The 27,509-nt window shown below is 52.3% G+C and overlaps 10 protein-coding genes across 10 annotated transcripts; 2 read left to right on the top strand and 8 right to left on the bottom strand.

The window, feature by feature from the left end:
• Positions 1–1,720: 1,720 nt before the first annotated feature.
• TRIREDRAFT_81125 (amino acid permease) lies at positions 1,721–3,698 on the bottom strand (the record flags this gene model as incomplete). The annotated part of the gene is made up of 5 exons (XM_006968338.1): positions 3,302–3,698; positions 2,950–3,230; positions 2,601–2,800; positions 1,962–2,539; positions 1,721–1,893 (listed from the first exon to the last, which is right to left on the bottom strand). Exons 1-5 carry the CDS (start codon positions 3,645–3,647, stop codon positions 1,721–1,723), a joined length of 1,578 nt encoding a protein of 525 aa, XP_006968400.1. The 5' UTR covers positions 3,648–3,698.
• Positions 3,699–6,219: 2,521 nt separating this feature from the next.
• TRIREDRAFT_51375 (uncharacterized protein) lies at positions 6,220–6,943 on the bottom strand. Its single transcript, XM_006968339.1, has one exon. It carries the CDS (start codon positions 6,781–6,783, stop codon positions 6,343–6,345), a length of 441 nt encoding a protein of 146 aa, XP_006968401.1. The 5' UTR covers positions 6,784–6,943; the 3' UTR covers positions 6,220–6,342.
• Positions 6,944–7,729: 786 nt separating this feature from the next.
• On the bottom strand, positions 7,730–9,397 carry TRIREDRAFT_67658 (uncharacterized protein; the record flags this gene model as incomplete). The annotated part of the gene is made up of 1 exon (XM_006968340.1): positions 7,730–9,397. A coding segment is annotated over one exon (1,668 nt), but the record flags the coding sequence as incomplete, so codon positions are not given.
• Positions 9,398–9,985: 588 nt separating this feature from the next.
• TRIREDRAFT_5363 (uncharacterized protein) lies at positions 9,986–10,351 on the bottom strand (the record flags this gene model as incomplete). Its single annotated transcript, XM_006968206.1, has 1 exon — positions 9,986–10,351. One exon carries the CDS (start codon positions 10,349–10,351, stop codon positions 9,986–9,988), a length of 366 nt encoding a protein of 121 aa, XP_006968268.1.
• Positions 10,352–14,087: 3,736 nt separating this feature from the next.
• On the top strand, positions 14,088–16,087 carry TRIREDRAFT_67752 (uncharacterized protein; the record flags this gene model as incomplete). The annotated part of the gene is made up of 6 exons (XM_006968270.1): positions 14,088–14,318; positions 14,416–14,462; positions 14,542–14,819; positions 14,891–15,555; positions 15,619–15,723; positions 15,797–16,087. The coding sequence occupies 6 exons, from the start codon at positions 14,088–14,090 to the stop codon at positions 16,085–16,087; spliced, it is 1,617 nt and encodes a 538-aa protein (XP_006968332.1).
• Positions 16,088–16,539: 452 nt separating this feature from the next.
• TRIREDRAFT_67597 (uncharacterized protein) lies at positions 16,540–18,246 on the bottom strand (the record flags this gene model as incomplete). Its single annotated transcript, XM_006968341.1, has 2 exons — positions 16,540–17,698; positions 17,762–18,246. The coding sequence occupies 2 exons, from the start codon at positions 18,244–18,246 to the stop codon at positions 16,540–16,542; spliced, it is 1,644 nt and encodes a 547-aa protein (XP_006968403.1).
• Positions 18,247–19,373: 1,127 nt separating this feature from the next.
• Positions 19,374–21,089, bottom strand: TRIREDRAFT_110843 (uncharacterized protein; the record flags this gene model as incomplete). The annotated part of the gene is made up of 4 exons (XM_006968342.1): positions 19,374–19,934; positions 19,998–20,671; positions 20,754–20,828; positions 21,035–21,089. The coding sequence occupies 4 exons, from the start codon at positions 21,087–21,089 to the stop codon at positions 19,374–19,376; spliced, it is 1,365 nt and encodes a 454-aa protein (XP_006968404.1).
• A 1,422-nt stretch (positions 21,090–22,511) lies between these two features.
• Positions 22,512–23,404, bottom strand: TRIREDRAFT_110844 (uncharacterized protein; the record flags this gene model as incomplete). The annotated part of the gene is made up of 3 exons (XM_006968343.1): positions 22,512–22,660; positions 23,131–23,179; positions 23,363–23,404. 3 exons carry the CDS (start codon positions 23,402–23,404, stop codon positions 22,512–22,514), a joined length of 240 nt encoding a protein of 79 aa, XP_006968405.1.
• A 1,312-nt stretch (positions 23,405–24,716) lies between these two features.
• Positions 24,717–25,331, top strand: TRIREDRAFT_67579 (uncharacterized protein; the record flags this gene model as incomplete). Its single annotated transcript, XM_006968271.1, has 2 exons — positions 24,717–25,048; positions 25,109–25,331. The coding sequence occupies 2 exons, from the start codon at positions 24,717–24,719 to the stop codon at positions 25,329–25,331; spliced, it is 555 nt and encodes a 184-aa protein (XP_006968333.1).
• An 820-nt stretch (positions 25,332–26,151) lies between these two features.
• On the bottom strand, positions 26,152–26,885 carry TRIREDRAFT_5366 (uncharacterized protein; the record flags this gene model as incomplete). The annotated part of the gene is made up of 2 exons (XM_006968207.1): positions 26,152–26,354; positions 26,408–26,885. The coding sequence occupies 2 exons, from the start codon at positions 26,883–26,885 to the stop codon at positions 26,152–26,154; spliced, it is 681 nt and encodes a 226-aa protein (XP_006968269.1).
• Positions 26,886–27,509: the final 624 nt, after the last annotated feature.

The raw sequence follows: 27,509 nt of genomic DNA on the forward strand, positions 1-27,509 counted from the left end.
TATACGGGCAATACTGCAGCATGGGGTACTAGTACTAGTAGCAATGATAGGCCTCGTTTTGCATCCTCACCCTGCATCTCTTGTCAGTTCCAGGTGCTTGGATTAGGACTCCCCTTCAATCGCACATCAATGCATGTCCTCATTCTGGGGTGCGGCACTGGCGGCTTTTCCCTTCCTCCCTTTGCACTTTATCATACGCTCCCTCGAGTGCGTTTACGAGCTGCGGGCGTGACGTGCGTGACGTTTGGGCGATGCGTTTAACTGAAGCCGTCGGGGGGTTTAGGCTGGCTGGCTGGTAGGTGCATGTATGTAGTCGCGAGGGTTTATGCTTTCCGGGGGGTATGCATTACCCGTGTCTGTCTTTAGATATATATCTTCTCTTTCGGTTTAGGTTCAAGACAATGGACAAAGTAGCAGTACGAGAGCTCGAGACCATGCATCCGCTGGCTAGCACATACCTACCATGAGGGTACATATTCTGAGAGAGGGTTTCGAGTCAGTCAGTGCTCAGAGTTTCGCATGGAGATGGTTCCCCAGAAAGCTTCATCCTCTAACCGACATGACAGCTGCGGAGGGATGGGATAAGGTTGGCAGAATTGCTGCACAGGTCCGGGGTTCCGTGCAAGCAGACCACTTACAACGCCGTCTTGCTATGCTCATGTCGTTCTCGTGGGGATGAAAGGAAAACGTCTAGTGACGCGCTCTGTTTGTCATTGAGAGGTATAGGCTTGGAGAACGTGGAAGAATCGGTGACGTGTCGAGTCTCCGGCATGCTCGAATGGTTCCATCTTCGAAAATCGATGGCCTTCGAAGATCGACAACCTTCCATCTTCTATTCCTCGGTCGACTTTTCTCTTGCCAGCTCATCGCTTTTCATGAAGCGCTGATCTCGCTTGGTCGTCCCTTCCCGAGCTTCGACTTCGTCTGTCTGATGGATGCTCGAGCCAGCAGACGTTGTGGCCTTTTGCGAGTTGTATGGTAAGGTAGTTAGGGTTGCGACGGCGTCCGGTCAAGCTGGGGAAGTCTCTGCAGCAGACCGGAGCTGATAACTCACAATTCAAATTTTCTGACCTGTTCGCCTAGGTATATATCCCGGCTGAAAGCCGCCACTGCATCACTCCATGCAAAGCTGCATCGTGGCGTGACAGGGAATGACATGACATGGCATGGCATGGCATGAAGTTTGAATAGCATGTGCAATGGCGGGCGTACGTATAACCGGTACCATCCCATCGTGTGACGGATTGGACAATGACCATCTTTTTCAATTCGAACTTTGAAACCGTATCTGAAGTCGTGCAAGCGGAGCTCCTGCTCCTTTGCTTGCTTCGTACATACGGAGTCGAGTTCCACGACTACTAGCTTCAGATCTCAGCGTATGGGTTGGATCTGCGAAGGAAAGGGGACCGATCATTTACCACTGTGCTGCTGGTCTCGTAAGACCACCTCTATGTGTTGAGTCCTGATAACGACAGTCTCCCGCCTGAACCGTGACATGGACCTGATGCTGAACCAATTCTGGCGGAGTCAACGATATGACACGGGGCAACAGGATTTAAAGCAGCACTTTATTCAGGCAACTATGTAACTTCTGCTTCCCATCATTGTCACATGAGTCCGGCTGCCTCACGAAACGCCAACTCTTTGGGTATCCAGATGCTCTAATTTTTGTCTCTTGTCCAAAGAAAAACAGAATCGAAAAAATGGTGAAGAATGCCGCTCAGTCATCGTGAACGGGAGGGCCGGCATAGTTCTTGTTGCCCCAAGCCCAGTACCAGATGCCGGAAATGACCGTCGCGGCCACAAAGACAACGGGAGCATAATTGACCGTCTGGGCTGTGACGGGAATAATCGTCGGCATGCAGAAAAGCGGCAGGGCAAGCAAGGACCAGGCTGTCCGAAGCATCAGTAAAAGTTTTCATAACCCATGACGGAAAGGAAGAAGCCCAAGGGTCACATACCAACAGTGATGACATTGCAGAAAGCACCTAGCTGGCCGAGGTAGAACTTGCCCTTGCGAACCTGCTTTCTCCCGCTGAGCAGACTGATAGCAACGGGCGTTGCATATGCAGCCGTCAAGCAAATGACGCCAACGCCGGAGAAGGCATTGAAGGCTGCAGTAGAGCCAAAGTATATGACTCCGAGGATGATTTGCACGGCCATACTGAGCATCATGGCGTTGAGCGGCACGTCGAGGGTCTTGTTGACCTTAATCCACCATTTGGACCCAGGAATGGCGCCATCACGAGCAAAGGCCCACGTGCAGCGAGACGCGGCAGTCGTACAGCCGATGCCACAGATGACAGCGAGGACCATGATGGGGATGAGGAGACCAATCGCGCCGCCAGAAGATCCCACGGCGGATTTGATGATGGGAGGCACGGGCTGGCCGGAGGCGAGGGCGGCAAGCATACCGAGATCAGGGAGAACGAAGACGAGGGGGATGAGGAAGAGGAGGCCGGCAATGGTGTTGAAGAAGATGGTGACGACCATGGCCTTGGGGACCTGCGTAGCGGGATCTTTGACCTCCTCACACATGCTGATATCTGTCAGTTGCAGGTTCGAAAACCAGACCTTGAGTGCAGGCAGCATCAACTCACGAGATGATCATTCCAGTCGAAGAAGTGGCATAGGCGGCGTGAAGGAGACCGACACAGAAGGACCAGCCACTGGGCCAACCTGAAAAGGACTCGAAGTGGCCAAACACCCACTTGGCCTCGTGCCGGCCGTCTTTGGCAATGACGAGGACGCTGATGAGGATGGCAACGACGCCGGCAAAGGTCCAGAACACAGCAGCAGTCTTCAGAAAGTTAGCAAGTTGTTGGTTTTACATAATGATAACCGCAAGACGCAAGGAGGCATGCGGCATAGATGCCTATACCATTCCTATTGAGGTCTCCACGGTTCTTGTTCAGGAAGCGAGATGCCGAGGGGGGAAGCAATACTCACATCCAACCAAGGAAGCCACTTGTTGCCGAGAGCCGATACAGCATTGCAAAACAGCGTCAGAGCCAAGAAGATGAGGAACACCTGCCAAGTTTCGCCCGCAAAGATGCCGACGCCGGGCTCCTTTTCGAACACGTTGATGCAGGAGACGAAAAACAACGTGCTGCCAAAGTTGACCGCCAGGGTGATGGTGATGTTGCCGACGACAAAGAGCCAACCGGTGATCCAAGACGCAATGCGCCGCCACTTGGGGGATGCCAACATGAAGGCTTGATAGTATACGCCTGGAGAATGGTAAACTTTAGCACGCGCGCATTCAACAATGTGCGGATTGGGCGCAGGAAGAGTTGGTTACCTCCGGCCGTGGGATAGACACTGGTAATTTCCCCCAGAGACGCCGCGACGCAGACAATGATCAATGAGACCAAAACCCAGCCCCAGATAATGTCTACCGGGCCACCTCCTACCAAGGGATAGTATAGCGTCGTGGCGAGACCGTACGGGATTGAGGCGAGGACGAAGGACATGAATGCGACCTGTGCCGTGGATCGGTTGCGCGACAGTTCGGGGGTGTACCCCAGCGTCTCGAGGAGGTGGTCGGCCGAATCCTCGACATTATCAAGGCGCTGGTGGCTCTCGAGCTTGGAGTCGACGACAGCCGGGTCGCCCTTCGGCTTGTTGGCTGCGGAGGAGGAAGACATGGCGGGCGAAGAGGAGGGTAGGGGAAGAGGACGCTTAGGTGGAGAAACGCGATGACGAGGGTATCATGAACGGTAGAGGAGGGGAGAGGAGGGGAGAGGAGGGGAAGGGTAGAGGGGAAAGAGAGAAGAGAGAAGAGAGAATAGTGAAGAGAGAAGAAGTTAAGAGGTAGAGGAGAAGAACAGATGAGGCTGGAGTGTGGTCCAAGTGAAAATGCGATAGTAGATTGTTGAGAACGCTTCCACAGTAGCGCCGGGGGCTCATGCAAGTAAGCAGTGCAACCGGGATGCTGTCATAGTACGTTGTAAACGAGCTGAGGGTTCGTGCCAATCAATGCGACCTAGGCCGCATCCGAAGATTGTCGCGTGCCCGAGATAAAGCTGGAGCTGCTGGAGGTAGCAATAGACCGCTACGCTGATGTATGATGAATCTATCAAGATGGCATATGATGAGCACTGTTCGAGAAGAGGCTGTCGCTTCGAGATGGAGGATGACGAGGAGGAGACAGGAGGGAAGAAGAAGAGTCCCAAGTTTTTGCAGAGGAGAGAAGGGACGGCCCAGAGAGCGTTAAAAACCTGCAATTGGAAGGACGTGATTGGGCGGCGGGGCCTTGGCCAGATTCTAGGGACAGTATTTGATCGTTGCGCTAAGGTACAGTAGAGATGGACAGAGCGACAAAGTTCCTGGATGTACTACTGCTGGTCGGTTGGCACGATAGTACTCTTTTGGCCGACTGTTGGACGATCCTCGCCGTCTCATTACTCGCGACAGCCTGGAGAAAAGCTGGAGTGAAGTGCCTAGCCTCGCTCTCATGGTTCCGTGAAACCACAAGACATTGTCTCTGCTTCCCCCAGAATCCGCACGTGTGGATACGCATCTTCGACCTGAATTTCCCACGAGAGATGGAAACAGAAGGAAAGAAACCACCATCATGGGCGTCTTTCTGGCTGGGGTTTAATGCAATGGATCAGTTGATATCATGGCGCCGCCGTTCCCCAGGCTAGCAGCCGGCCTAGACTGGATTCATCAGGGGGAGGCGAATTGGGGCGCTCCAGCGGACGCTGAGTGGCTGTTGCCGGTCCTCGTTAGCGGTTTGAAGACATACTCGTCCATACGAGTACTAAGTATTGTAGTACGGATGTTGGCTTGGTAGGTTCAGAGGCGGGTGGTGACAGTTTGACCGAAGCCCTTCGTAGTTCGACACCTACGTCAGGCAAGCGACATCTCGGAAATCTAGAGCCGGGCTTGGTCGACAGACGAAGGATTGTCTGTCAGTTGTCTCATGTTTTTTCCAGAAGGGAAATCTCAGGCTGGTGCAATGCAGGGCGCCATGCAGGATCTACATGCAATTAGGCTGCTGACGAGTGGCGGATTGATGCAGATTACCAGATCGAGCCAGTCTTGATGCGTCTAGGATTGGCTGTTGGGTAGGGCAACGCGCGCAGTCCTGCAATATACGCCGCAAAGCCGGCAACATGTAATTGGCTTTGCCTTGCCGTAGTACTACTATGTATGGCTCGAGTGGGATTATGCATCTATCCGTCGAGAAAAAGACGAGCAGACGAGCAGACGAGCAGACGAGCAGACGAGCAGACGAGCAGACGAGCAGACGAGCATCATGCACAGAAGGAAAATGTCACCGGCAAAAAAGAGACCCGCAAGCACATGCAAATCTCGACGCCGAAAGTCGAGGCCTCAGGCCACGGCATTGACGCTAAGCCGCAAATGGCCGTCGCTCGGTGGACCGTTTAGGAGATATTGCACTCATATACGCGCTAGACCGAAAGCGGCATGGGCGCTTGGTGATGGCTGGATTCAACAAAAGCCGGCGAGTAAAAGTTCTCGATGGGACGCGATAGAGATGCCGTTTATTGTCTGGCAAACATTATTACAGCCAACGGATTCTAATACTACGTGGATGATGCGTTAATGGCGGTACCGACATGTCGGAGAACGGTATTGGAAGGGAATCACCTGTCACTTCATTGCCTTGCAGGGACTCAGAAAGCAGATACGGCAGATGTCCACCATCTTGACGACGGACTTGACATGAGTTTGAATCACGTACCTTGCTTGGTATTGCCTTGCCTTACACTCTCCTTGCTCACTTGGCTATCAGTACCTACTCTATATCCCATCTATTCACCGCATATCTGACTTTCGACACGGCGAGACGGCCAAACGGCCAATCCACATTAGCCCGTCCCGTTACGCTATCTGTGAATGACAAGACATGGTCCATCAGAGTCTAGACGTGGGATAATCTCCGCGTCGTCTCGACCCATTTGTTCTGTCCACTCCAACGACACCCGCGGCTTGCTCGCTTGCACGCCTCGCCTGCGATTCAAGTTGCCTTACCTTGAATCCTCCGCCTGTATCATTCCCATACGTGATCTTGCGCCAGAACTACCTGTTATCCTGCTGTTCCTTTTCTTCCCATTTCGTTATCTGGACTTCAGGCAAAGATTGACCAGCTCTCATACCTTATATACGCGTGCTCTGGCTTGTAATCGTGTCATCGCCATGCTTTCAAACGAAGTACTAGTCACGTATATATATGTAAGGAAGTCTATATCGATATCCAGCTTTTGGCCTTAGCCTCGCAATCTATATTCATCTATTCATTCCCTCTCCTCTTCCCCCTCTCCCCACCTTTCCGATTTCTATGGCGCATCACTTTTGAACCCCCCCTCCCGATCAACCGCGTCCCCCATTGTAATCGGCGCCGCCAGACTTCCGCAACAGCTTCACAAGGTCATCCTCCCTCAGCTCTGACCGCTCCTCTGCCGTAATCGCCAAATGGTGGTGCTGCAGCGCCTTCTTGACGTCGCCGCTCTCAACGCTGACGCGCGCCTTGCGCATCACCTTTGTGTTCTTGCCGATCCACACGACCAGCACGAACTTGACGCGCGTGCTCTCCTTGTCGTTTGCGTACTCGATGCGCACGTAGCCGTACTGCACCTGCCCGTCGTCCAGCGCCTGCACCAGCTCCTCGAGCCCGCCGCTGCCCGTCTGCGTCAGCGTCAGCTTGTTGCCCACCGGCGCCGCGTACGACAGGAGCATCCAGTTGGTGTCCTTCTTGTCGTTGCGCACATCATCGTATGCGGCCACGATATCGGGGGCGTCGAGACCAGACATGGCTGCTGCTGCTGCGCGCGTGTGTCTGGGTAGTGGTGCGGAAGAGGGGAGCAGAGTTGAATAGGTGGGTGACTGAGTGGCACAGCAGGAACTCGGCACGATCCGGATTCCAAGAATAGGGGTCTCGGGGGCGTCGGTTCTCGAATTCGAGGAGCACGTGCGAAACTGGGAACACCTGCAGTTGGAAAAGACAGCAGTCGGTTGTTAGCAATTGATTCAAGGCGGGTTGCGTTCCTGTCGACTGCGGTTCATCCCGCCGCTTGTCTCGAACTTTGCTTCTGCCTTCATGTTCCACTTACCTTGCAGACAGGCCGGATGGCGTATTCAAAAGGTTGGGAGAGCGGAAAAGGGCGGGGAAGAAATCTGGCTTATCACCAAGAGCCTCCACCGTAGCCCCTTTCTCCAGCTAATCGATACATGCTAGCCTGCGCAAGGCCTACCCTAGAGCCTGAGATAGAAAACCCCCAAAGAAAGAGGGGGGGGGGGGGGGGGGGGGGGTCGGATCTGAGAAGGAGGGAAATGCGCCCTTTGCAATCGAATGACCATTTTTGGTCTATGAAAGTCCTTCCTCTAACAGGACGGGTCCGCGAGTATTACCCTCGTTAGATGAGGATAACTCTCGTCATGCGACCAGAAATTTGCAACTCTTGCTTCATCGCCCTACTTCCCCCTAGCGTTACCCTACGATTCCGTAACATTGCCAGTTACGAAAGCATGTATCTACAAAACAAATAGGTTGTGACACAAGCCCAACTACATATGCTCAATCTACCTTAACTTGACGAACTCCTCATTTGTTTCCTTGTTGTTTGGTATCTTGATGAATGCTGTTCCCCAGCAGAATTCAATCGCCATGACTTCAGATCCCCAGCACCAGAGCCTCATCCCATCTCAGTGTAGGTCCCGGGCGCCTAATTTCTTTTTCTACGAATCTTCATCAAAGAAGCTATGATTCTTTCACTGCATTCTGTACCATTTCCCAGCATTTGCGCATTCCCGTTCCCATCGACTCTGCATCAACCTGACCACTGGCCACCCACCGTCTTGGCTGCTCTTTGTCATCTGCCACCTCCGCATCTTCGCCCACTTCGAACAAGAACACATGCATCGTGAGCTTAATGTGCGAAAACAACCAAGGCACACTGCCAAGCTCTCCCCCGCAAGATATCTTGGTCTTTCTCTTCCTCCTTTCTTTGCCACCATTCACCAGACTTGACACATATGCTGTAGCAAGCTGCTCTCGCTTGCCCGTATCCGGTTTCGTCGATGGCCCCAGCAGTTGACTCGGGAATTCCCAAAGTCCAGCCAGAAGACCCTTGAGTGGCCGGCGGTGAATGAGGTAGTGGCCGTCGCTTCGGCGGATCGCGCAGACAAGCGTTTCTTCTTCACGGACGGCCTTTTTGATGACCTTGACGGGGAATCGGCGGGCGTGGCTGGTGATGATGTTCATGGTGGCCTTGGAAGGGGCCCCAGACGTCGCTGAAGGAGAGGAAGAGGATGGAGCGTCTTTGGCGGGTTTCCTCGTAAACGCAAACGCTGCCAGTGTTGCTTGCTTGCTCTGCCTTACCTCTGCCTTGTTGGTGCGGTTCTTGCCTTGGGTGGAGTCGTCATCACTGCCTCCTGCGCTGTCATCAAACGGTTCACAGAGGATACATGCTGCGTCCTCAATGTCCGCGATCGTCTTGAGCGTCTCCCTTGGCTTGCTGGCCTTGAGCTCGCCCTCCTTATAAACGCGACACGTAGAGGTAATCGGACACTGAGAGCAATCAGGGTTCGGGGTGCAGATGGTGCTGCCCAGCTCCATCAGCGCCTGGCCCCAACGGCCCGGTCGGTCGTTGGGTTCGCAGCTTGTCTCGCCATTGGGGCTGTCCAGCTCAGACGTCGCTTTCACCATGGCATCTGCCGCTGCCCAGATGGCATCGATGACGGCTTTGCCCGTCTTGATGTTGCCGTGTATGCCCAGCTGCCTGCTCAACACTCGCAGCACGTTGCCGTCGACCATCGGTTCCGCGCGGCCAAATACGATGCATGAGATGGCACCAGCAGTATATCGCCCAACGCCGGGGATCTTTGCGTCGAGGTCCCTTGCAGAGGACGGCAAGAGGCCCCTCATGTCTGGGTCGCCAACGACACGCTTCGCCGCTTCATGTATCCTTGTGGCGCGGCTGTAGTATCCAAGCCCACTCCACGCGGACAGGACATCCTCCGGCTTTGCAGCTGCCAGATCATGAATCGTCGGCCACTTGGCCATCCAGCGGCTCCAGTAGTCAATGACGACGGCCACGCGCGTCTGTTGCAGCATAATTTCGCTTATCCAGACCTCGTACGCACGTATCTCGAGCGTCTTACGGAGCTCGGCCGGGTCTGATATCGTCTGGGGGTCAACCCACGCTTTCCTCCATGGCATGGATCGCGATTGGCTGACTGAGTCAAACCACGAGAGCAGCGCCTTGCGGCCCTGAGAACCAACTCGTTCGTCCAAGAGGAGTGGTCTGTGGTAGAGAACGGAGTGCTGGCGCAATGGCGGGAGACATGCTTCCTCTTTTGTCGCTTCCCTGGCTTCCTGCGCGAAGAGACTTTTGGAGAGAGCGCTGTCGAACTTGACTGAGCGTGATGAAGCGGAAGCCGTTGAAGTCGCCGTTACCTTTCGCCTTTTACTGCCGGCTCTTTCTGGTGGGCTGTCGTCGTCCGGGGCCTCAAAGTCGGAGCCGCTGCTTGACGCGGCATCTTGCGGTTCTGATGAGCGTGATGGGCGTGATGACGCTGTTTTGGTCGCTACTGAAGACTTTCTCGCGAGCTGCCTTGAGCGTTTTGTCGCAGGCATGATCTGGGTGACGGGGAGTTGAGTCGGCAATCTATCTGGCCGAAGATCGAGTGGATGGATCGCGTCTTGATGTCGCGCCACGCACGGACCATGTCTATCTGACGTCCAATCCGAAATATGTATGTGTCACCTCATCACCATGCGCGTTATTGGAGTATTACTAGTAGTATGCATCTTGCCGATACCGCCATTTTGATCTCATCTATGGTTGAGTTATGCATGAAGTAGGCAGTGAAGGAAAGAAAAACTATAAAAAAAAAATTGGAGAAAAATCACTATCATTTGACCGCTTGAAGTGCAAAGATTGACGGGTCAAGGCTCGGAATGAAGCTACCAATAGAAATCCAATGGTCATACACACGCGAACGCCTGTCGCGTTCAAAAGCCGAGCATCATGGCCGCAATAGACACCGCGGCCGGCACAGCCTGAACAAACAAAATCTTCCTGCTCGCCGTCGCCGCACCATAGACGCCAGCCACTCCCACGCACCCCAGGAAAAACAGCCTGATTTGCGCCGCAAACTCCTCCACCGGGTGCCCAAGCCCCCAGAAGAGCCCTGCGGCCAGGAAGCCGTTATAGAGGCCCTGGTTGGCCGCCAGCACTTTCGTCTTGGTGGCAAAATCGGGGGCCAGTTTGAAGGCCTTGTGGCCGCGGGGGGTGTCCCAGAGGAACATTTCGAGGACGACGATGTAGACGTGGATGGCTCCCACAGCGCCGGTGGCAAGTTTGGAGAAGAGAGGCATCCTTGTTGGTGTCTGATTGCTCTATCCCCGTGTCTAGGCTTCTTTTCCAGACTGTCAATTAGAGCTGGCTAATATGTGACCAGACCCCGGGTGATTTTGGTAAGCTGAGAGAAGATTGCTTCAGCTGGTGTAATGTGGCTCTCGGGTGTTGAGTTGAGTTGAGACTCGCAAGCGGTGGGTCTTCGTGAGCTTCGTGGCGCGCCGCTTTGCATCTGATTGCGAGTCGAGACCTGGCAAAGCGGTAGAGAGGTTCAGTTTGTGATCAACCTCGATACTTTATGTCATGTCGTGTATGTACGGGAAACGGACTTGTTTTGGAGTGTGTACTCGTATGCGGATTCTACTCACACGCAACGCTGAGATTTTGGTTCCGCTTTGTCGGACATGGCGGCTTCATCTTAACTCTATGCGGAAGCTTCATGATCCCTGTCCTACTCTCGCTCCTTCAAACAACAACACGGCGGGGCAAATCTCACTCTGGAGGCGGATCAGCTAGAGTATAGTAAAGGGAAAATAGGGCATAGTTGCTCCGGGCTCCGGCAGCGAAGCGTAGATGCCGAGGCATTTCTCTGTAGGGAGATGGGCTTGCCTTACCTTAGGCACAATGATGACTGGATGCCGCAATTTTTGTATGCAAAGACCTGGCAACCCAAATGCATGCCTATGTGATTGCTTCAATGTAGGCATGAGCCAGGATGCGCAGTCCGTCGACCTTGGCACAGGGCGCACTGATATCGGGATTGCAATGTCCAACTTTGACTGCCCGAATTCAAGCATTTAGCCGGCCCCCAAACACCTGAGAGCTGCTGGAGTGGCCCAGCCTTAGCTTAGTTGCCTACTGATCATGAGCTTGGTGCACCAACAAGTATCATCATGATTCAGGCGATTGTTCCAGCCATACGCATAGGAACGTCTGGAGAATGAATAAAGAAACTCATCGTGAATGGAAAGGTTTGGGTTCGTTGTTAATAACCTTGCTCGGACTGCAGACATGAAGAGCACCCGAGATGAGCTGTCACTACAAAAGTAAGCGTGAACTCGCCTGTTGGACCCCTCGCAGATTCGGCTGAAGTAAGCTTGCGTTGCAACAAAGCTTATGTGCAGCTGGACTGGCGCGGAGCTATCCAATCGAGGTGTCACTCTCCCAAGGAGACACCACAAAGAAGTGAGGCTAGACGTAAATATGCTGACGCCTGGCGGATGCCATCCGACTGAATGCTCTGATGTGGCATTAATCGTGTAAGGTGAAGAATGTAGACAAAGCAAGGGCCGTATAAGGCGAAGTCAGAAGATGAGGGAAGACAAGGCGAATGAGAGGTCGGATGGGAGTAGACCATGGCCGAATTCGCCCACTTTCTCCTACTCATCAACTTCTGAAAGACTCAATCTTAGCCTTGTCAGAGAGCTCTTTTGGTGCAAACAATCTTGCAATGCAACCCCATGATTGTGTGGGGGACCAACCGCAAGGCGCGGCCAGGATATTTCCTCGCCGGACATTCATCAGGATGTCTTATTAGCCGTGTGCGGGGAAAACCACAAGAGGAGTTCACGAAAACAAAGAGCAGTCACGACGGCACCCATACTTCAGCTCTTAATGGTGAAAGTATTATAGCAAAGGGCGTGAATGAGCTTCAATACTCTAGAGAGCTCCATGTGGAATCCCAAGGTAGCATCCGATGTAGCTAAGCCTATCTCAGGCCATCAACATGGCTTTCGAGCTTGTTCTCAAGTAAGAATAGCTTTTGAAAACAATTGTAGGACATGCTATGGAATAGGATATCGCCTTAAGTGGCTGTGGGGGGGATCCCTAACGCCTCTTCCTGCCCGCCCTTTTCATGGGATTCATGGCGGCATTCGTGGGGGGTCGAAGCGCAAGGTCAGGCCTCTGAATGGAACGTTTTGACTGGGAAATCTTTTCTTAGGTACGACTGCTGACGTTGAGATACGAATCGGGGAGAGTTGTGTCAAATGGTGTCTGGCAACGTTTGGGTGATATTACACGGGGGTTTGGTTCGGCGGGGTTTATCACGGGATGTCTGCCGAAGAGATACAGTTGGCAGTGTTTGGTGTTCAAGGCACATAGATAAGAGAGGGAGAGAGGTACGAAGTAGAGATCCTGAACGCGTGTTATCTGGAAGAGGAGGTGGGAAACGCACGCAGATAACAATGGTGGGCGCGTGGACATTACGATCAGGGTGTAGGCAGTACTAGCAAGGAGATGATAAACCTGGACACCATGAATGAGGGGGTCGGACTTAGTATATCATGACTGCACTGTAAGAAAAGCGAGCTGATCAATGACAGTGATACTGTAGTTGGCGCAGAGGCGACCAGTCCCATTTTCATTGCTGCATCGGAACACGCCTCTTCTGACTGCTTCGTGCTCTTGTTTGCCGCTTGAAAAGTGAGACGGTGAAGCCAGAGGATACAGACAATCTGATATGCCTAGGTGCCCTGTGCAGTACCTAGGCGCAATCAATCACAAAAAGTAGCTTCCATCAAAGCGGCAGTGATGCCGAGGTGCTTGTTACAAGTGCAAAGTAAAAGAAAACCGACATTGAACGCGCACTGGCATACAAAACAGGAGGGAATGACAGGAAGCCTGCTTTCCAATCCACATTCACACAGGCTCGGTGAAACTGACCGTCTTTGCGTTGGGGGTCAGCCGCCGAACCGCGTGAAAGACCAGTAAGCTCCGAACCATGAACATGCAGACTCCTACAGGCAACTGCTCGATATCACTGTACGACATCCGTCCCTGAACAATGTGGCCGTGGCTGAGCAGTCTAGTTCTTCTCCTCTTGCATTCAGGAAACACCATTCGAGCCCTCCTAGAACAGCTTGATGCATCCACGCAGTTGTCAATATATATCATCTTATTGGAGATTTCTGGATGAAGAACTGGTAAAATGGCCGCCTGAACGTTGCTCTGTAAAGACGAATTGACGCTGATCATATCATAACCTTCAAGGAAGCCGTATACGGTACTGTGTATGTACAGTGTCTACCTACCTTACCTACCTACCTAGGCAAGCTACCTTAGGTATGTACGTGCCCTTCCTTGCCCCGTCTCCCCGCGTCTCCAAAACGGCTTGCCGCCGCTAGCCTGCAGCTCAGTGACCGAAGTGCCTATTGATTTCTGGCGCTCGGTGGGGGAACAGAAAATGGGGGAAAAGGCGGAGGCACCCATACTGTAGAGATTCGTGTGGCACCTCTTCTGGCTGGCCCTCCCCCCTGCTCTCCAGAGACACTTCACAGACAAGAAGATGGCCTTCCTGTCATAGTGCCACGCCTTAGTAGACAAGTGCGGTTGGTGATTGATTGGATCCTTGTTGGTAATTATGTATGGCCTCGTGCGACTCGGAACCTTGGTTGCATACACTTGTCCTGATATGGGATTGCGCCTCGTGGCTCTGGTTACGTGGAGCATGTTGAATGAGTTTGACTTGATTGCCGCAGTTCTGTGTGTCTGTCACTAACACCGGGTACCTATTGCCTGTGTATGCTGGATGTGCGCGAACCATAAAAAGATCTTGGCCCGCCGTCAGTATTGCCGCCTCCCTTCCGTCCACCAGCCTCCCCCCTCCCTTTGCCTCTCCTCTGCCGGCATCCGGAGACGCTGCTGTGTGCAGTGTCAGTAGCAGGTCGATACGCCACGGGCTCTCAAAAGACGAGAAATAAGCAGAAGAAGCAGGGACAGCTTCCAAAGGCAAAAGCGACGACACAAACCAGAGCAATGGCGGAAAAGGACGAGTCGCGGCCCGAGCCGGTCATTGACCATGGCTCGATCAACGGTGACACCGTCGACAAGACAGCCATTGGCAGCGTGACCGAGGTGCAGGGAAACACTCACTACCACGAGACGGTCACTTCGGCGCCAATGGATCCCTGGTCGCGGACAAGCATCCAGCTGTACTTTATTCTGCTCGTGGCAGCACTGAACGCGACGTCGTCGGGTTTCGACGGTGTAAGTGAAGAAGAAGAAGCAGAAAACCAAAAATACCGAGGCATCATGGCTTACCCTCTTGCAGTCGATCTTCAGCTCCATCAATGCCATGGATCAGTACAAGGCATACTTCCACCATACCGAGCTTGGTTCTGCCACCGGAATGTAAGTGTTACTCCTTCTGCCAGAAGACTCTCTGAAAGCTATTATATGAAGCGTTGTCTTACGCGAGCCCTTTTCGTAGCATCTTCATGATCTATACCATCGGTAACATGGTCGGCTCTCTCTTCACCGGACTAATTTGCGACCAGTGGGGTCGTCGAGCCGGTATGATGGCGGGCTCCCTCTTCATCATGGTTGGTGCCATTGTTCAGACTGCCTCCAAGTCGGATGCCTACCTGCTCGGAGGCCGTTTCGTCTTGGGATTCGGCGTCTCTATCGGAACCTCGTCTGCGCCCACATACGCCCTTGAGCTAGCTCCCCCCCAGTGGCGAGCTCGTGTCGTTGGTTACTACAACACCTGTTAGTAGAGCGCTTTACCCAGTTCTCATAGATTTCTACTTCGGTTGTTAAAAGGCTGACCAATGCCGCAGTCTTCTATACCGGCTCCATCCTCGCTCTTGGCGTCGCCTATGCCGCCGCGAAGAACAACAGCACCCTCGCCTTTCGCCTTCCCATGGGTCTCCAGCTCGTCCCTCCGTTCTTCATCTTCATCGGCGCGCTCTTTATCCCTGAATCCCCCCGATGGCTCACCATGTGGGGAAAGAAGGAACAGGCCGCTGCCATCCTGGCCAAATATCACGGAGGCGGCGATATGAACCATCCCATGGTCCAGCTCGAATTGCGTGAGTTTGAGGCCTCGATCGAGCTGCAAAAGGCCTCGAGCGTCTGGGACTACTGGGCACTGATCAAGGACCACAACGCTCGTTGGCGATTCACCATGATGGCTTTCATGTCATTCTTCGCCCAGCTGTCCGGAAACTCTGTTCTGACCTACTATCTGCCCTCCATGTACAAGCTTCTCGGTATCGTTTCGGTTGAGCGCCGTCTGTTGCTGTCCTTTGCTAACGCCATTGTTTCCTGCGCCGGCGCTGTTGCTGGTTCTGCGACTAATGACAAGATTGGTCGCCGTACCAAGCTCTGGACCGGAAGTCTTATTCTTGCCAGTCTGTTCGGTGCCGTCACTGGATTCTCTGCCAAGTTTGAGCACGGCTCGGATGGCATCAGCACGGCCTTTTCCAACGGTGGTGTAGCCATGGTCAGTATCCATCAGCTTGTTAATCAAGAGCGGCAGCGATTTATGCTAATTGTGCTCAATAAGATCTTCCTCTTCGGCTGTGTCTACTCCTTCGTGTACACTCCTCTGACTGCCACCTACTGCGCCGAAGTTTTGGCAACTCCTACCCGCGCCAAGGGTATGGGAGTCGTAAGTTGAGTCCCGGCTTTACGCCGCCATTTATGTCATGGACTTTGCTTACCTTGCTTGTTTACACTCTCAGCACGTCATCATGTCCAATTGTGCCAACCTCTACAACACCTATGTCACCGCCGTCGCCCTCGAAGCCATCAACTGGCGCTACTACCTCATCTTCGTCGGCCTCAATCTCATCTACGGCCTCTGCTGGTTCGTGTTCGGTGTCGAGACTCGCGGCCGAACTTTGGAGGAAATGGACGAGGTCTTTAATGCCAAGTGGCCGCCGCGCGCTGCTCTGCAAAAGCACGTCATGATCAAACGAGATGGTCATCTTGCAGGCCTCGACGATAGTAGCGGCAATGCTGACCGGGTTTGAATGGGGGGTTAGAATGGGAACTGCCACAGGCTGAATCTTGGGCTTTTGAGTAACGAAGGGTATGTGACAATGGAGAGTTACTGGACGCTGGGCAAGGGGAGCTATTTCCTTTTGTACGAGACAAGTTATTCTGTCTATGCACGATTAATAATAGAAGAAAGTCGCTTGCTTTACTGTCACATTCGCGTCTTTGACACTTGTTACATGAATGTGGCTCAACGGACTCATGCACCCGAGACAGACAGACAGAGACAGACAGACAGAGACAGACAGACAGAGACAGACAGACAGACAGAGACAGACAGACAGAGACAGACAGACAGAGACAGACAGACAGAGACAGACAGAGACAGAGACAGAGACAGAGACAGAGAGAGAGAGAGAGAGAGAGAGAGAGGAGGGGTCTGGTTTGAGTCTATATTGCATCACTAACGACTATCCGTGCTCTCATTTCAGTTGTTCTCCTCTTGTAAGATGCTGTACATGTTTCCGTGGCCTGAGAGATAAGTTGCTAGCCCACTGTTCGCTTCTTCATGATCCTCTTGGAATGAATCCGGCCTGATCGTATCTTCAATCGCCCATGCTACTCTCTCTGCCGCGACTTTTGCCCCCCCAATATTCGGTGCTGCTGGCCCAATCTGAAGAGCTCCCAGTCGCCCAGCCAAAAAGAGAGGAATGCCATCCTTCCACATGAGATCCTCATTGATGCAGGGAAACCCACCATGCCCGTGTATGGGGTATTTCTGTAGCATGGTTTGAAGATACGGCAGGCAAGCAAAGTCAGTCTGGATTCCGGTGGCGAAGTATATGTAGTCGAAGGCGGGTAACCCCGCAATAGGGGGCTCTGTCTGAACGGACCAGAAACTGGAGCCATCTATGTCCTTCAATTCCGCGTCCACGAGAGTGGTAAGGGTGCGTAGCTCTATAGTGCCAGCCGCGATGCACTTCTTCACCTTCTTGTAGTAAAGAGGCGTGAGGCTGCCACCGCCGCGGGCCTCTTTGATGATGGCGAGGCGTTCGAGATCCGAGTCCGCGGTCCAGAAGCGCGCTTGTTCGGCGTTTTTGTATTTGCCCATCCATGAAAGATCGACGTCGAAGTGTTTGATCCGCAGCGGGCCGCGCATGAGGTGCCACACTTTGGTCACGCCTCTCTTGAGGGCCAGGACAGCGAGCTGGGCAGAGGTGAGGCCACCGCCAATGATGAGGACATTGGTCGAAGAGCCGGCGGCAATACGTGATTGGACAAGAGCGTCGGGGAACTGCTTGATCTGCATACTGTGACAAGCTTGAGGGAGAGCGCCGCTGGCCGTGAAGGGAGCTGATGGGAGAGAAGGGATCTTGGGCGTGTTTGCTGGGCCGACTGCAAGGACGACCGCTTTGGCATAGTAATGCCTCGTCTTGTCTGTGGTGACAGTGAAAAGCTTTGCGCCGTCTAACGAGATGCCCTGGACTTCGCCATAGTCGATGTCTTGCAGTGTCTCCTTGCGGATCAGCTGCTGTCCAAGGTCGTATCGTCCGGCGACTTGCGCGCAGTGGTCGCTGAAGAGGGCTTGGGATGGTGTGTAGTAGTCGTTTCGGTCTCGAAGATTGATATCGATTCTTGCTTCCTGCCTAGTAGATGTCCTTCAGTCAGCAAATTACGCGGAAGGGACCACAATCTAGAAGTCGACATACTTGCCGCCACACACCTGGCGCTTGGCCATCTTTTTGCTCGCATGCTTGCTAATTTCCTTGCCCACGCAGTTGCGAATCTCGACAAGTTCATCTTCTCGACGATGGTAATATGCGTGAGCCAGAAGCGCGTCTCTATCCAGTGGATCCACATGCCAGAGCATCGGGCTTCGAAGATGGGAGATGTCATATGTCTTGAAGAGATGGTTCCATCGGCCGAGCCACTTGTTGTCCGTGGCGTCTAAGACGAGCATCTTGTATTCGGGACGCGAAGCCTTCGAGTGCCGAGCCTGCGAGACTTTACCACTCTTGACGTGCTTGAGAGCGACTTGCTTGCCATACTTGCCAATCCAATGGTAACGGCGATGCTCCTCGTCCGTGAAGAGGGCGGCGGGAGTGTGCTCGCGAAGCCGAGAAGCTGTGGCGAGGCCACAGGGGCCTGCACCGACGATGATGACATCGTATACTTCGTTGGCTGTTTCACTCATGGCTGCTGACTCCTCGTCGTTTCTTGTATGTGTTGGAGGAAAGTTGGGCTGCTCTGAAGGAGTACTCGCAGTCTTGTTCCTCATGATAGAAAGCTTCTTTCTTTGGGTCTCTTGGTCCTCATATCCCCCTCATATGCCTTCGTAATAATGCAGCATAGGGGACCTTGATGGTCAGGTCGTAGCTGCGTCCCGTGCCTAGCCCAGCCTACATACGCAACATTAGCAGCAGATACGGGGGCCGATCTCCGCTGGTGAGCTAGTAGTAGATGATGTCGGATGGACCTTGATGGATTGTGGGGAAGACATCAAGGTTGCTTAGAGGAGCAGACTATGGGACATCACAGGCGCAAGACAAACCTAAGTTATTGCTTGCCCATTGGCAGCTTTGTACTTTTCATGGGTGGCAACGGGCTCACATTCCATTCTGGCCCTTGGTTGTCCCTGCTAGATCGTGATGAATGGCGTAGCTATCGCCGCATGTAAGGCCACAGTTTGGAGCAACACTAATTGACATGATTGCTCTCCTCGTCATGCTTTAGCAACCAGGATGCCAGTAGGTGTAGAAGTCACACAAAGAAGCACTTCCTAAGGCCTTTAGAATCGCTGAATAGCCAAGGTAGCTTGCATAATGGCTCTATGGCATCGTGTAGCAGTTTTCAGCTGTCAACTCATTCAGTGCCAGTCCCAAGGCTCCCTTTCCTAGATAAGGTACCTTGGGTATGTATTCTCCACTCCTGAGCTTAGGTGCCCGGACATCCATACCTATGATCGGCTTTACGATGCGCAACATCCATCAAGCGGATTCAAAAGCAATTTGGCGCAGTGGAAGCGCGCCGGGCTCATAACCCGGAGGTCGCACGATCGAAACGTGCAATTGCTATCTCGCACAAACTTTCTTTTTTACCCTTTTTCTCCTTCGCCCGCTCCATTTTCCTGTTTCCAATTCCCCAATGCTTCATTCTTTTTTCCCACATGTTTGATCCGTTCCTTGGTCCAGGTCTTTTTCCCAATTTTCAAGGGAAACTACCTACATCCCCATTCAGGCTCCAGCTCCAAACCGCAAACGCCTCTCCACGGCGTATTGGCTCGGGCATCCTCTACAGATCGATAATCGTAATTGACGTATCTCAGCGCCATGTTGTCCACGTAAAGGAGCAATAGACTCCCGTCATAGTCGACAGCAACCCCAGAAAACAGCACAAGTGCATCCAGTCCGTATTCGTGCTGAAATGGAAAACGTGCCCACAGGCTGGACCAAGAAAGAGACCCAAGGCCCATGCCGTGCTCAAACCGCTGAGCATCATGCCTGGAGTCAGCATCTTCAATTCCCAGCGCAGCTCTACGCCGCTGCCCCGTATGCGGCTTCTCAGAGCCGCGACTCTCTGCGCGGCGGCAGAGATGGCGGTCGTTTGAGTCGTCGTGGCGAGAGAAATGCAGAGGCCGATAAGCCCTACGTTCACCACGAAGAGCACGCGGGTTGTCGTATCGTCTCCGGTCAGGAAGCCGAGAGTGACCATGAAGACTCCGCATGCAAGCGCTGATAGCGTGCTGAACCATCGAGGGCCGTACAAAGTTGTATACTTGCCAACAAGCGGACCGCCTACCATGGGGAGAAGCAAGGCGAACATGACGCCTCCTCCGGCAGATGAAGTCCAGCCAAAATGGCGAAGGACGTAGATGGGAATAGTCTGTTGGTACTTGTTAGCAAGAATCATTTTAGACGATCTGATGATGCAGGAGAGTGAACTTACAGCTTCCAAGGCTGACCGGACAACGCATGCCATGGCCGCCCCCAAGACGCTGGACAGCCAGTTCCAACCCAGTACTCTCAGTGCTGCTACATCATCAGCATCTTCGCACTTGGCGATACCAGAAAGCGCCGATCGATTGTCTTCGCCTCCATGTTCTAGATCCGTCGACGAGCTGTGGTTGCATTCATCTATTGTGCCGTGAGATACTGCTGAAGAGGCTCCGAGGAGGGCATCTGCTTCTGAAAGACCCTTGGCGGCGTCCGCCATGCCTTGCTTCTGCTGTGATGCCGAGTCTTCATCTCGTTCCTTGACAAGAAGTCGGAGACCGATATCAACCGCAATCACCGCCTCGACAACAGTAAAGACGGCCCAATGTCCTAGGCTTTCATAGAGGTAGCCCCCGACAATAGGCCCCATCAGCTCCCCGACTGTTGCACCAAGTGTCGTGTAGCCCATGCACACTCCCAGATTGGCCTCGTCTACCTGTGAGACTAGAAATGCAATGCCGGACACCCAGACGAGGGCCTCGGAAGCTCCCTGCAGAGCTCTGGCGAATATGATGAGGTAGGAATTCTTGCTGAAGAAGAAGAGCAGGGTGGCGACAAGCATGACGCCGATGCCAACGAGGAATGGGCGACTTTTGGCGACACCGCCATCGATGTAACCAGCGATCCCTTTTGTGGCGCGAAGCAGTGAGTGAACACGCCTCATCGCAGGATAGCTATCACTGCTGAGTGAGAATTTGGATTGACTTACAGTTGGTGATCAGCAGTGCCACTCCGAAGGACTCGAGAGACAGCGCAGCCCAGTAATCAACTTTTTGATCGACGGCTACGTCAGCGGAAACTCAAGGTCTCGTAGCTCGAAAATGACATGTGAAATGCCTGCTACCTTCTTCAGGAGGTGTTTTCAGTCGACCCGTGAAGAGTTCTGGTAGAAACGGTATGACCAGATCGTACACCATCCCGTCCTGGTGAAATGACCATCAATTAGTATCGCTCCAGGTTCGAAGCCTCCTCATCGGTTCCATCACTTACCGTAAACACTGCAAATGCGACCGCAAAAGTCACGAGCCCCTCCGACGATCTCCATTGTTCTGTTCCCGACAAGAGTCTCATAACAGACACGTCCAAATGGGTTCTGGGGATCAGGGAGAATAGAGTGTAGGATGTGCCGATGTCCACTATGTCCAGGTATCTATCGATCGAGATCAGCCGTAACAGAGCATGAGACGAAAGGGAGCTGCAGTCTTATACTCTGACTTTGGCCGCATGGAATGGCAAAAGAGGACAGGATCAAGATGCTCGGGAATGCCTGGGGCGGGCGGGAAAGGAGTATGCAAGGCGTGAAGCTACCTCACAATTTGCATCATAGCGGGCCAGAAGCGTGTTTACTTGACGACCGAACAGTGATAGTAGAACTTGGTTGCGGATGCGAATAGGCCCGAGTATAGTCATTCTATTGTGAATTGTATACTTATAGGTAGCACGGTGGCGGAAAAAGCGTGTGCCCTGTATGTGACTGGCAGGCTGGAGAGCATGCTGTACCCCCCTGAACATGTCTCACAGTAATACGATGAGGCAACACCATCTCACGATCATGGGCGTTTAGCCCACCTAGTCATCAGCCACCATGGTCAAGTACGGGGAGGTGATGATATTGCGCCGCTGCCAAACGGCCCTGTCAGTTTCACCAGCACTCCGCGAGAGACGGAGGCTTGTGATATTGCTCTGAATTTGGCACATAGACGCCTGCGATGAGGTCGCTTACAAGCATCGATAGCTGATCAGAGTGTGGGTCTGGGTTGAAGCATGATCGGTGATGTGAGAACTGACCGGTGAAGTTCTTATCGTTGGAGATACATACGGTCTCGCGATTTCGAGTGCACCGAAGCACGCTCTTCTCTGCATAGCATCTCAACTACTGATCCATCGAGAACAATCGAGGTATATGCGAGTATTAAGATCAGGCAAGTCGCATGCGCTCGTGATCAATGCTGAGCCCGCCGCGGCTGATGACAAGTTGCATCTTATTAGTGGTACCTTACTTGATCTTGAACATCAAACCTAGGCTCCTGCCATGTTCATTGTTGTTAGGAATGTGCATGTCAGGATCCTCGCTCTATATCGATAAGGTAAGTAGCTGTATATCGCGCTTTGCTTGGACAAAAGGGTACATGTGCGATTTGTTCTCGAAGCGGTGGAGCTGGCTGCCAGGTACCTTACCTACTAAGCCTACCAACCTAAGGTACCTTTTCAGCAGACAACCGCTTCCGAATCATTCAACACTAGAAGTTAGCGATTGCATCGTGCTAGCTTTCCGGTAAAACGGGTTGTCTAATATAACGAAGCTAATGGTTGGCGAGTGACCTTCAAGGAGGGATGATGCGCAATGCTCTTCTGAAGGTGCACAGCTTGGCCTACTTGATGCGGTCGGGAAGGGCGAAGAGGGCCTTGATCATATATCACAGCTGCAAGATGTGAGTCTACCTAGAAGCGGATATGATGTCCTTGCTCATGGCTTTCTCAGCTGCGTCTTGATAAGGAACCAGAGGCCTTCCAGGCCTCCAGCCCCTCTCGCTGAAAACCCCGCGTCGTGATCTTGGCAACTGTACCCAGTTTGTACTCCGATGGTATGTGGCTGCATTGCTCCGCTCTTCTCGACTGTACCATGTTGCAGTATCAGTGCAGTTATGTACAAAGTCTCATCTGCAAGAAACGCGAGCTTGGGGGGCAAATCCCTCAAAATCACGAGCGCGTCACGGGAAGAAGAGGCAATGTGACTGTGGGAGCATCCGCGAACGAGCTGCTTCCAATGCGTCGCGTTACAACGCGCAATAGCTATATCGACTACGAGGCAGGCTCTGGATGTTTTCGCTAAAAGTGAGTTAGGATGTGGTGAGGTAGAGCTACATTCCTGTACATCTGCGGCTTTGTTGGCATCGCATGCATAACGGATTTTCGGTTGAATGATCACGGCGAAGGATTGCTCTTCTACTTGTATACATGTAATGAAGTGTGCGAAGTCGCAGCCTGATAAGCCAAATGACGTGCATCTTGGGTTCATGAGATGGTAATGTACGTGGATTACTAGCAATTTCGACAATGCATGTAAATCATTTTTCCTTACTTACATTCTCTAGACCCTGCCATCTTGCTGCAGCTCTGAGGAAACACCATATGCTAAATGACGTTTGTTCGATCGGCGCACAAAGTTGGGGCAAGTTAAAAGTAATCAAGATACGCCATGAGCGTTAGATAGGTGATCCCAAGGCAGCTGCTCCTTCGGTTTGTATAGGTACTAACAGCTGTCGAAGCTGGCAGCAAAAGACCTTGCTCGTTCAGCTGACCAGGCAATTTACATACCGCCTGTGCTTGTGTGCATATCAAAATCATATCGGAGGTCATTTCTACTCGGCTCACTTGACACTATTCACAAGGGCTGGGAAAAGACACCTGCAGGTATGTGTCTGTACACTACCGCAGGGAGCTCAAAGGTTGATTGATTTCCATCAACCAGCTGACGATCTGCCACAGGATCTGAGTTTGAGCCGGATGGCAGGGTGATGTTGGTGGGGAAAATGTCTTGTTTCATCGACAGCGCACCCTCTCATCAATCTCCTCGCTTTGGAAATGGGCGTTCGAAGCGGCCAACATGATTCTCTTCGCCGTTTCGTTATATAGACTGCTAGTGGCCTCTAGTGATTTGTCAGTGCTTGCATCGGGTGATGTTGTATATATATACCTAGAGTAATGGGGCCGGTCTTGAATGCTCTGCGAAAGTAGCAAGATCCATGGGAGGAATGCAAAGTGATTATAATAAGTTCAGTTTGCCTACTCCTAAGAATTTGCTGGCTGACTGTTTGGTCTCCAGAAATCTGAACAGAGATTCTGTAAAAGTGTGGATTACGCATGCAAATTCGGCTGTAATTGCGGTAGTATGCTGTCAGTTAGCTAGCATAACTGTTACTCACCAAGAAGCTCTATCATCCCGTATCAAGTGCTTGTCTCAACGTTCAAACGAGCCTGGCCACACTGTAAAAATCCGAAGTCAGGAGGCATTTGCCCGCCATCTAAAACATTCATCATATGATGAAAAGAGCGAAACATGCTTGTAGACAGCTACCTCTGGCATCGTTTGCCTACTCCTCTCATTCCTCCCCGGCCCTCATTCACGCGAGGCCTTCTCCTCTTCTGTTCCCACTTTGGCTTCACGTCCATGGAGCCGTCAAGCAACGTTATTCGCGCATGTAAAATAGGCTTTTGCGCATCACCCGCACAGCTATCCTGAAACATGTCAACAGGCCGACGCCTTGCCATTCCCGTGACCGGCTCATTCGAGAATCACCCAACCAGAACGGGCGGAGCCGTGCGTGGGCGGTCGGCCATTATTTCGGGATGCGGAAGGCTATAAACAAAGTCCTTGGCGTGATGGCTGGAACGTTCTCGTTCGGGCAGGTCTGTAATGATGGCTCAGATTATTGGAGAAACTGGAACCTCTCGGCGTAAATTCTTTGCCAACTCCAAGCCAGTCTGAGACGCTCAATTGCGCGGACGACGGGAAAAGGTAGTATCGGACTACATCTGACAAATTTCATTCTGGCAATGGACATGCCGGTGTTGTATAAAAGAATGGTCCATCCGCCCTTAGATCATGGAAAATGGAGGTATCTAAAGCCTGACCAGAGCTGCCAGATCCAGACGCAGCCTTGCCATGATGATGAAGTTCACAGCCCTCCTATTCGCCCTGGCTCCAGCAGTTCTGGCCCTGCCAAGCTCACCCTTGGCCAACCGGCAGGGAAGCATCACAGCCATTACAGACCAGCTTCTCTTCGACATATCTCTCCCCGACTTCATCACACACCGCAACGCAAAGAACCCCTCCAACCTTGACTGGTCGTCAGACGGCTGCACCGACTCACCGGACAATCCTTTTGGATTTCCCTTCGTTCCTGCCTGTTATCGCCACGACTTTGGGTACCAGAACTATCGCATTCAAAATCGATTTACTGAGAGCGGCAAGCTCAACATTGACAACAACTTCAAGGATGAGTGAGTTGGAAAGCCTTGCCTCTCTATGCGAGCAGTGAAGTGCTAAGCAGGATGGAATAGCCTCTACTACCAGTGTCAGTCATCGAGCGTGCAGTCCGTTTGTGACGCTCTCGCCGATGTCTACTACGCTGCCGTCAGAGCCTTTGGAGGCGGCGATGCTTCTCCCGGTAAGCGGGAAGAGTCGCAAGAGGACTTGATTAAAGAATATGAGGAGAAGGTTGAGATCTATAACAAGCTTGTCAAGGAAGCTCAGGACAAGGGCCTGCTACCCATTTTGGACTAGAAAGCTCAAATGTCTTGTATAGCGAGGCATGGATGACCAATGATACCAAGATTGAACGATAGTCCTTCGAGCATCTGATCATTGTTCAGCCTCGGGAAAAGTGACCTGAACCAATCGAGGAAATTTCCCGCGGCTGTGATTTAACAAATGGAAGCCGAGCAAGGTCTGTCCAAGCTTCAAAAGTTCTGTTGCTGATTACCCCGCACATGAGTTTCCGGATATTACCCCGCATCAACCTCTCAAGGCATCTTCGAATTCTCTTGGAAGGCATCGGGTAGCCTGCAAGGTACCTAATGCGTGCTGATCTACGACAAGAAGTCGATGCTAACAACAACGTCGTCGCGTTGCGTGGCCTAGATAGGAGTGATGGATGAAGGCTTCTATATCGCTGGAACTGCAGCAACAGAATTCAAGCCTCTCTTGAAGAACCCACAGAATGAGATGCGGTCAAACAACGGAGTCGAGAATGGAGGACAGCGTACAGGGAGTTGGCCACAGAGTCGCGATGTACGAAGCAGCACCGGATATTTATTTGTCGGGATTTCGGGAGAGAACCTTGCAACAGTTATATGACTAATGCCAAATGCCAATAGAAAGAAATGGTGGTGACAAAGCAAGGCAGAATATGGTTGCATATGATTCAACAATAATGGCCCCAACCTGGCATGGTCCAGCTGGGCTAACAGTTATCATGTCTTTTATGGAAGTTTCCTCATGGGAGAGACCAAAATGAATGAATTCTGAACTGTTGACTCGAGGAGCTGTCTTGTCCTATTGACGTTGGTGTTGAGAGTAGGGGAACCTGATCGTGTGGTCCGTTTCATCGGATCTTGACACACATCTCTAATCCCTTGGAATATGGAAGGGTCAAGTTAGTATAGCCGCTTGTCGGCGACCTCAAGTGGCTCAGGAGATCCTTGTATCGAGAGGCGGAAGCAATGGAGTTGTCAATGATGACGACGGCTCCGGGCCTTAGCTTCGGCTCCAGAAGTTTCAGGGCAGGTAGAGCAATAGGGGCCCAGACTAGATGTCGATTAAAAAAAGAGTCACTGTGGTAAATATAGCGTTGAACTCACTGTCCAGAAGAACTAGATCAACTTGGGGTATGTTGTCTCTTAATGTCTCAAGGAGATCGCCTTCTCTGAGATCGATATGCCGCATCACGAGATCGATACCGGCTTCCCTCCAGTGAAGACGAGCATTTTCAGCCTTTTCATGCTCCTTTTCCGTGGCAATAACCATACCACCACCACCGAGATGTTTGAGGTTGCTGCCGACGGCCAACGCAAGATATATAGTGCTCACACCGAAGCTGGTGCCGACCTCGACGATATTGCGAGCCCCGGTGGCTCTGGCTAGCTGATAGACGAAATGGCATTTGTCTTGGTCCAGTGCGATGAACTTGTCTCGCATCAAATCATCGAACCCATCTGGAGAGCTTAAATATGTTGACGGAAGAGCTTCTTCCTGTGTAAGTGACTCTTGGTGAAGACGGTTGAGCAGCGCGTGAACATGATCCGGCGCTACGACAGGATTTGCTGCTGGAGCAGACATCATGGGATCGATCAATCGAAGAGTTTTCTCCTGCTGTGCAGATTCCAGTGATGTGGCGAGTATATCTGTAAATTGTGCGGAAGCGCGATGCTTTCGAGTGTTAAAGAAACGACAATCTCGCAATACAGACCCCTCAAGAGGTCTAAAAGCTGGCGTTTGTTCCACCTCGAGATTTGTCTTTGATGCGCGCGCCTTCTCCTGCAAAGGGCACTATCCTTCCCTCGGTTAATAAGCCGTCTTTTCGTTGCCTTTCTACAGCACAATAGTGCACTATAGTAGCGAGCTCTCTGCCGCGATTTTATTCACACATGATTTGGTACCCCTCCCGATCTCCGCATCGCGGCTGATCATCTGACCCTGAATGGCTTTCATGATACCGGGCCGCTGATGTAATAGAAGCTCGGATGCTGGAAGAACGAACAATCCTCGGAGAGATAAGTTTGTCCAAGCATGACGGTGTTAGTTCGCCTTAGCTGCTAGTACATATTTCCGTCTGCAACTGGACGGAATAAGCGCTCGTCCGGACTCGCTCCTCAGGCTCTTTCAAATGAGAGCCGAGGCCTTCATTGAAGCCCATTGCGAGTCGGGTAGTCCCAGCACCTGATATGCACTTTGTACTAGAAT

Source organism: Trichoderma reesei (genome assembly GCF_000167675.1).
Source record: "Trichoderma reesei QM6a unplaced genomic scaffold TRIREscaffold_22, whole genome shotgun sequence".
NCBI lineage: Eukaryota > Fungi > Ascomycota > Sordariomycetes > Hypocreales > Hypocreaceae > Trichoderma > Trichoderma reesei.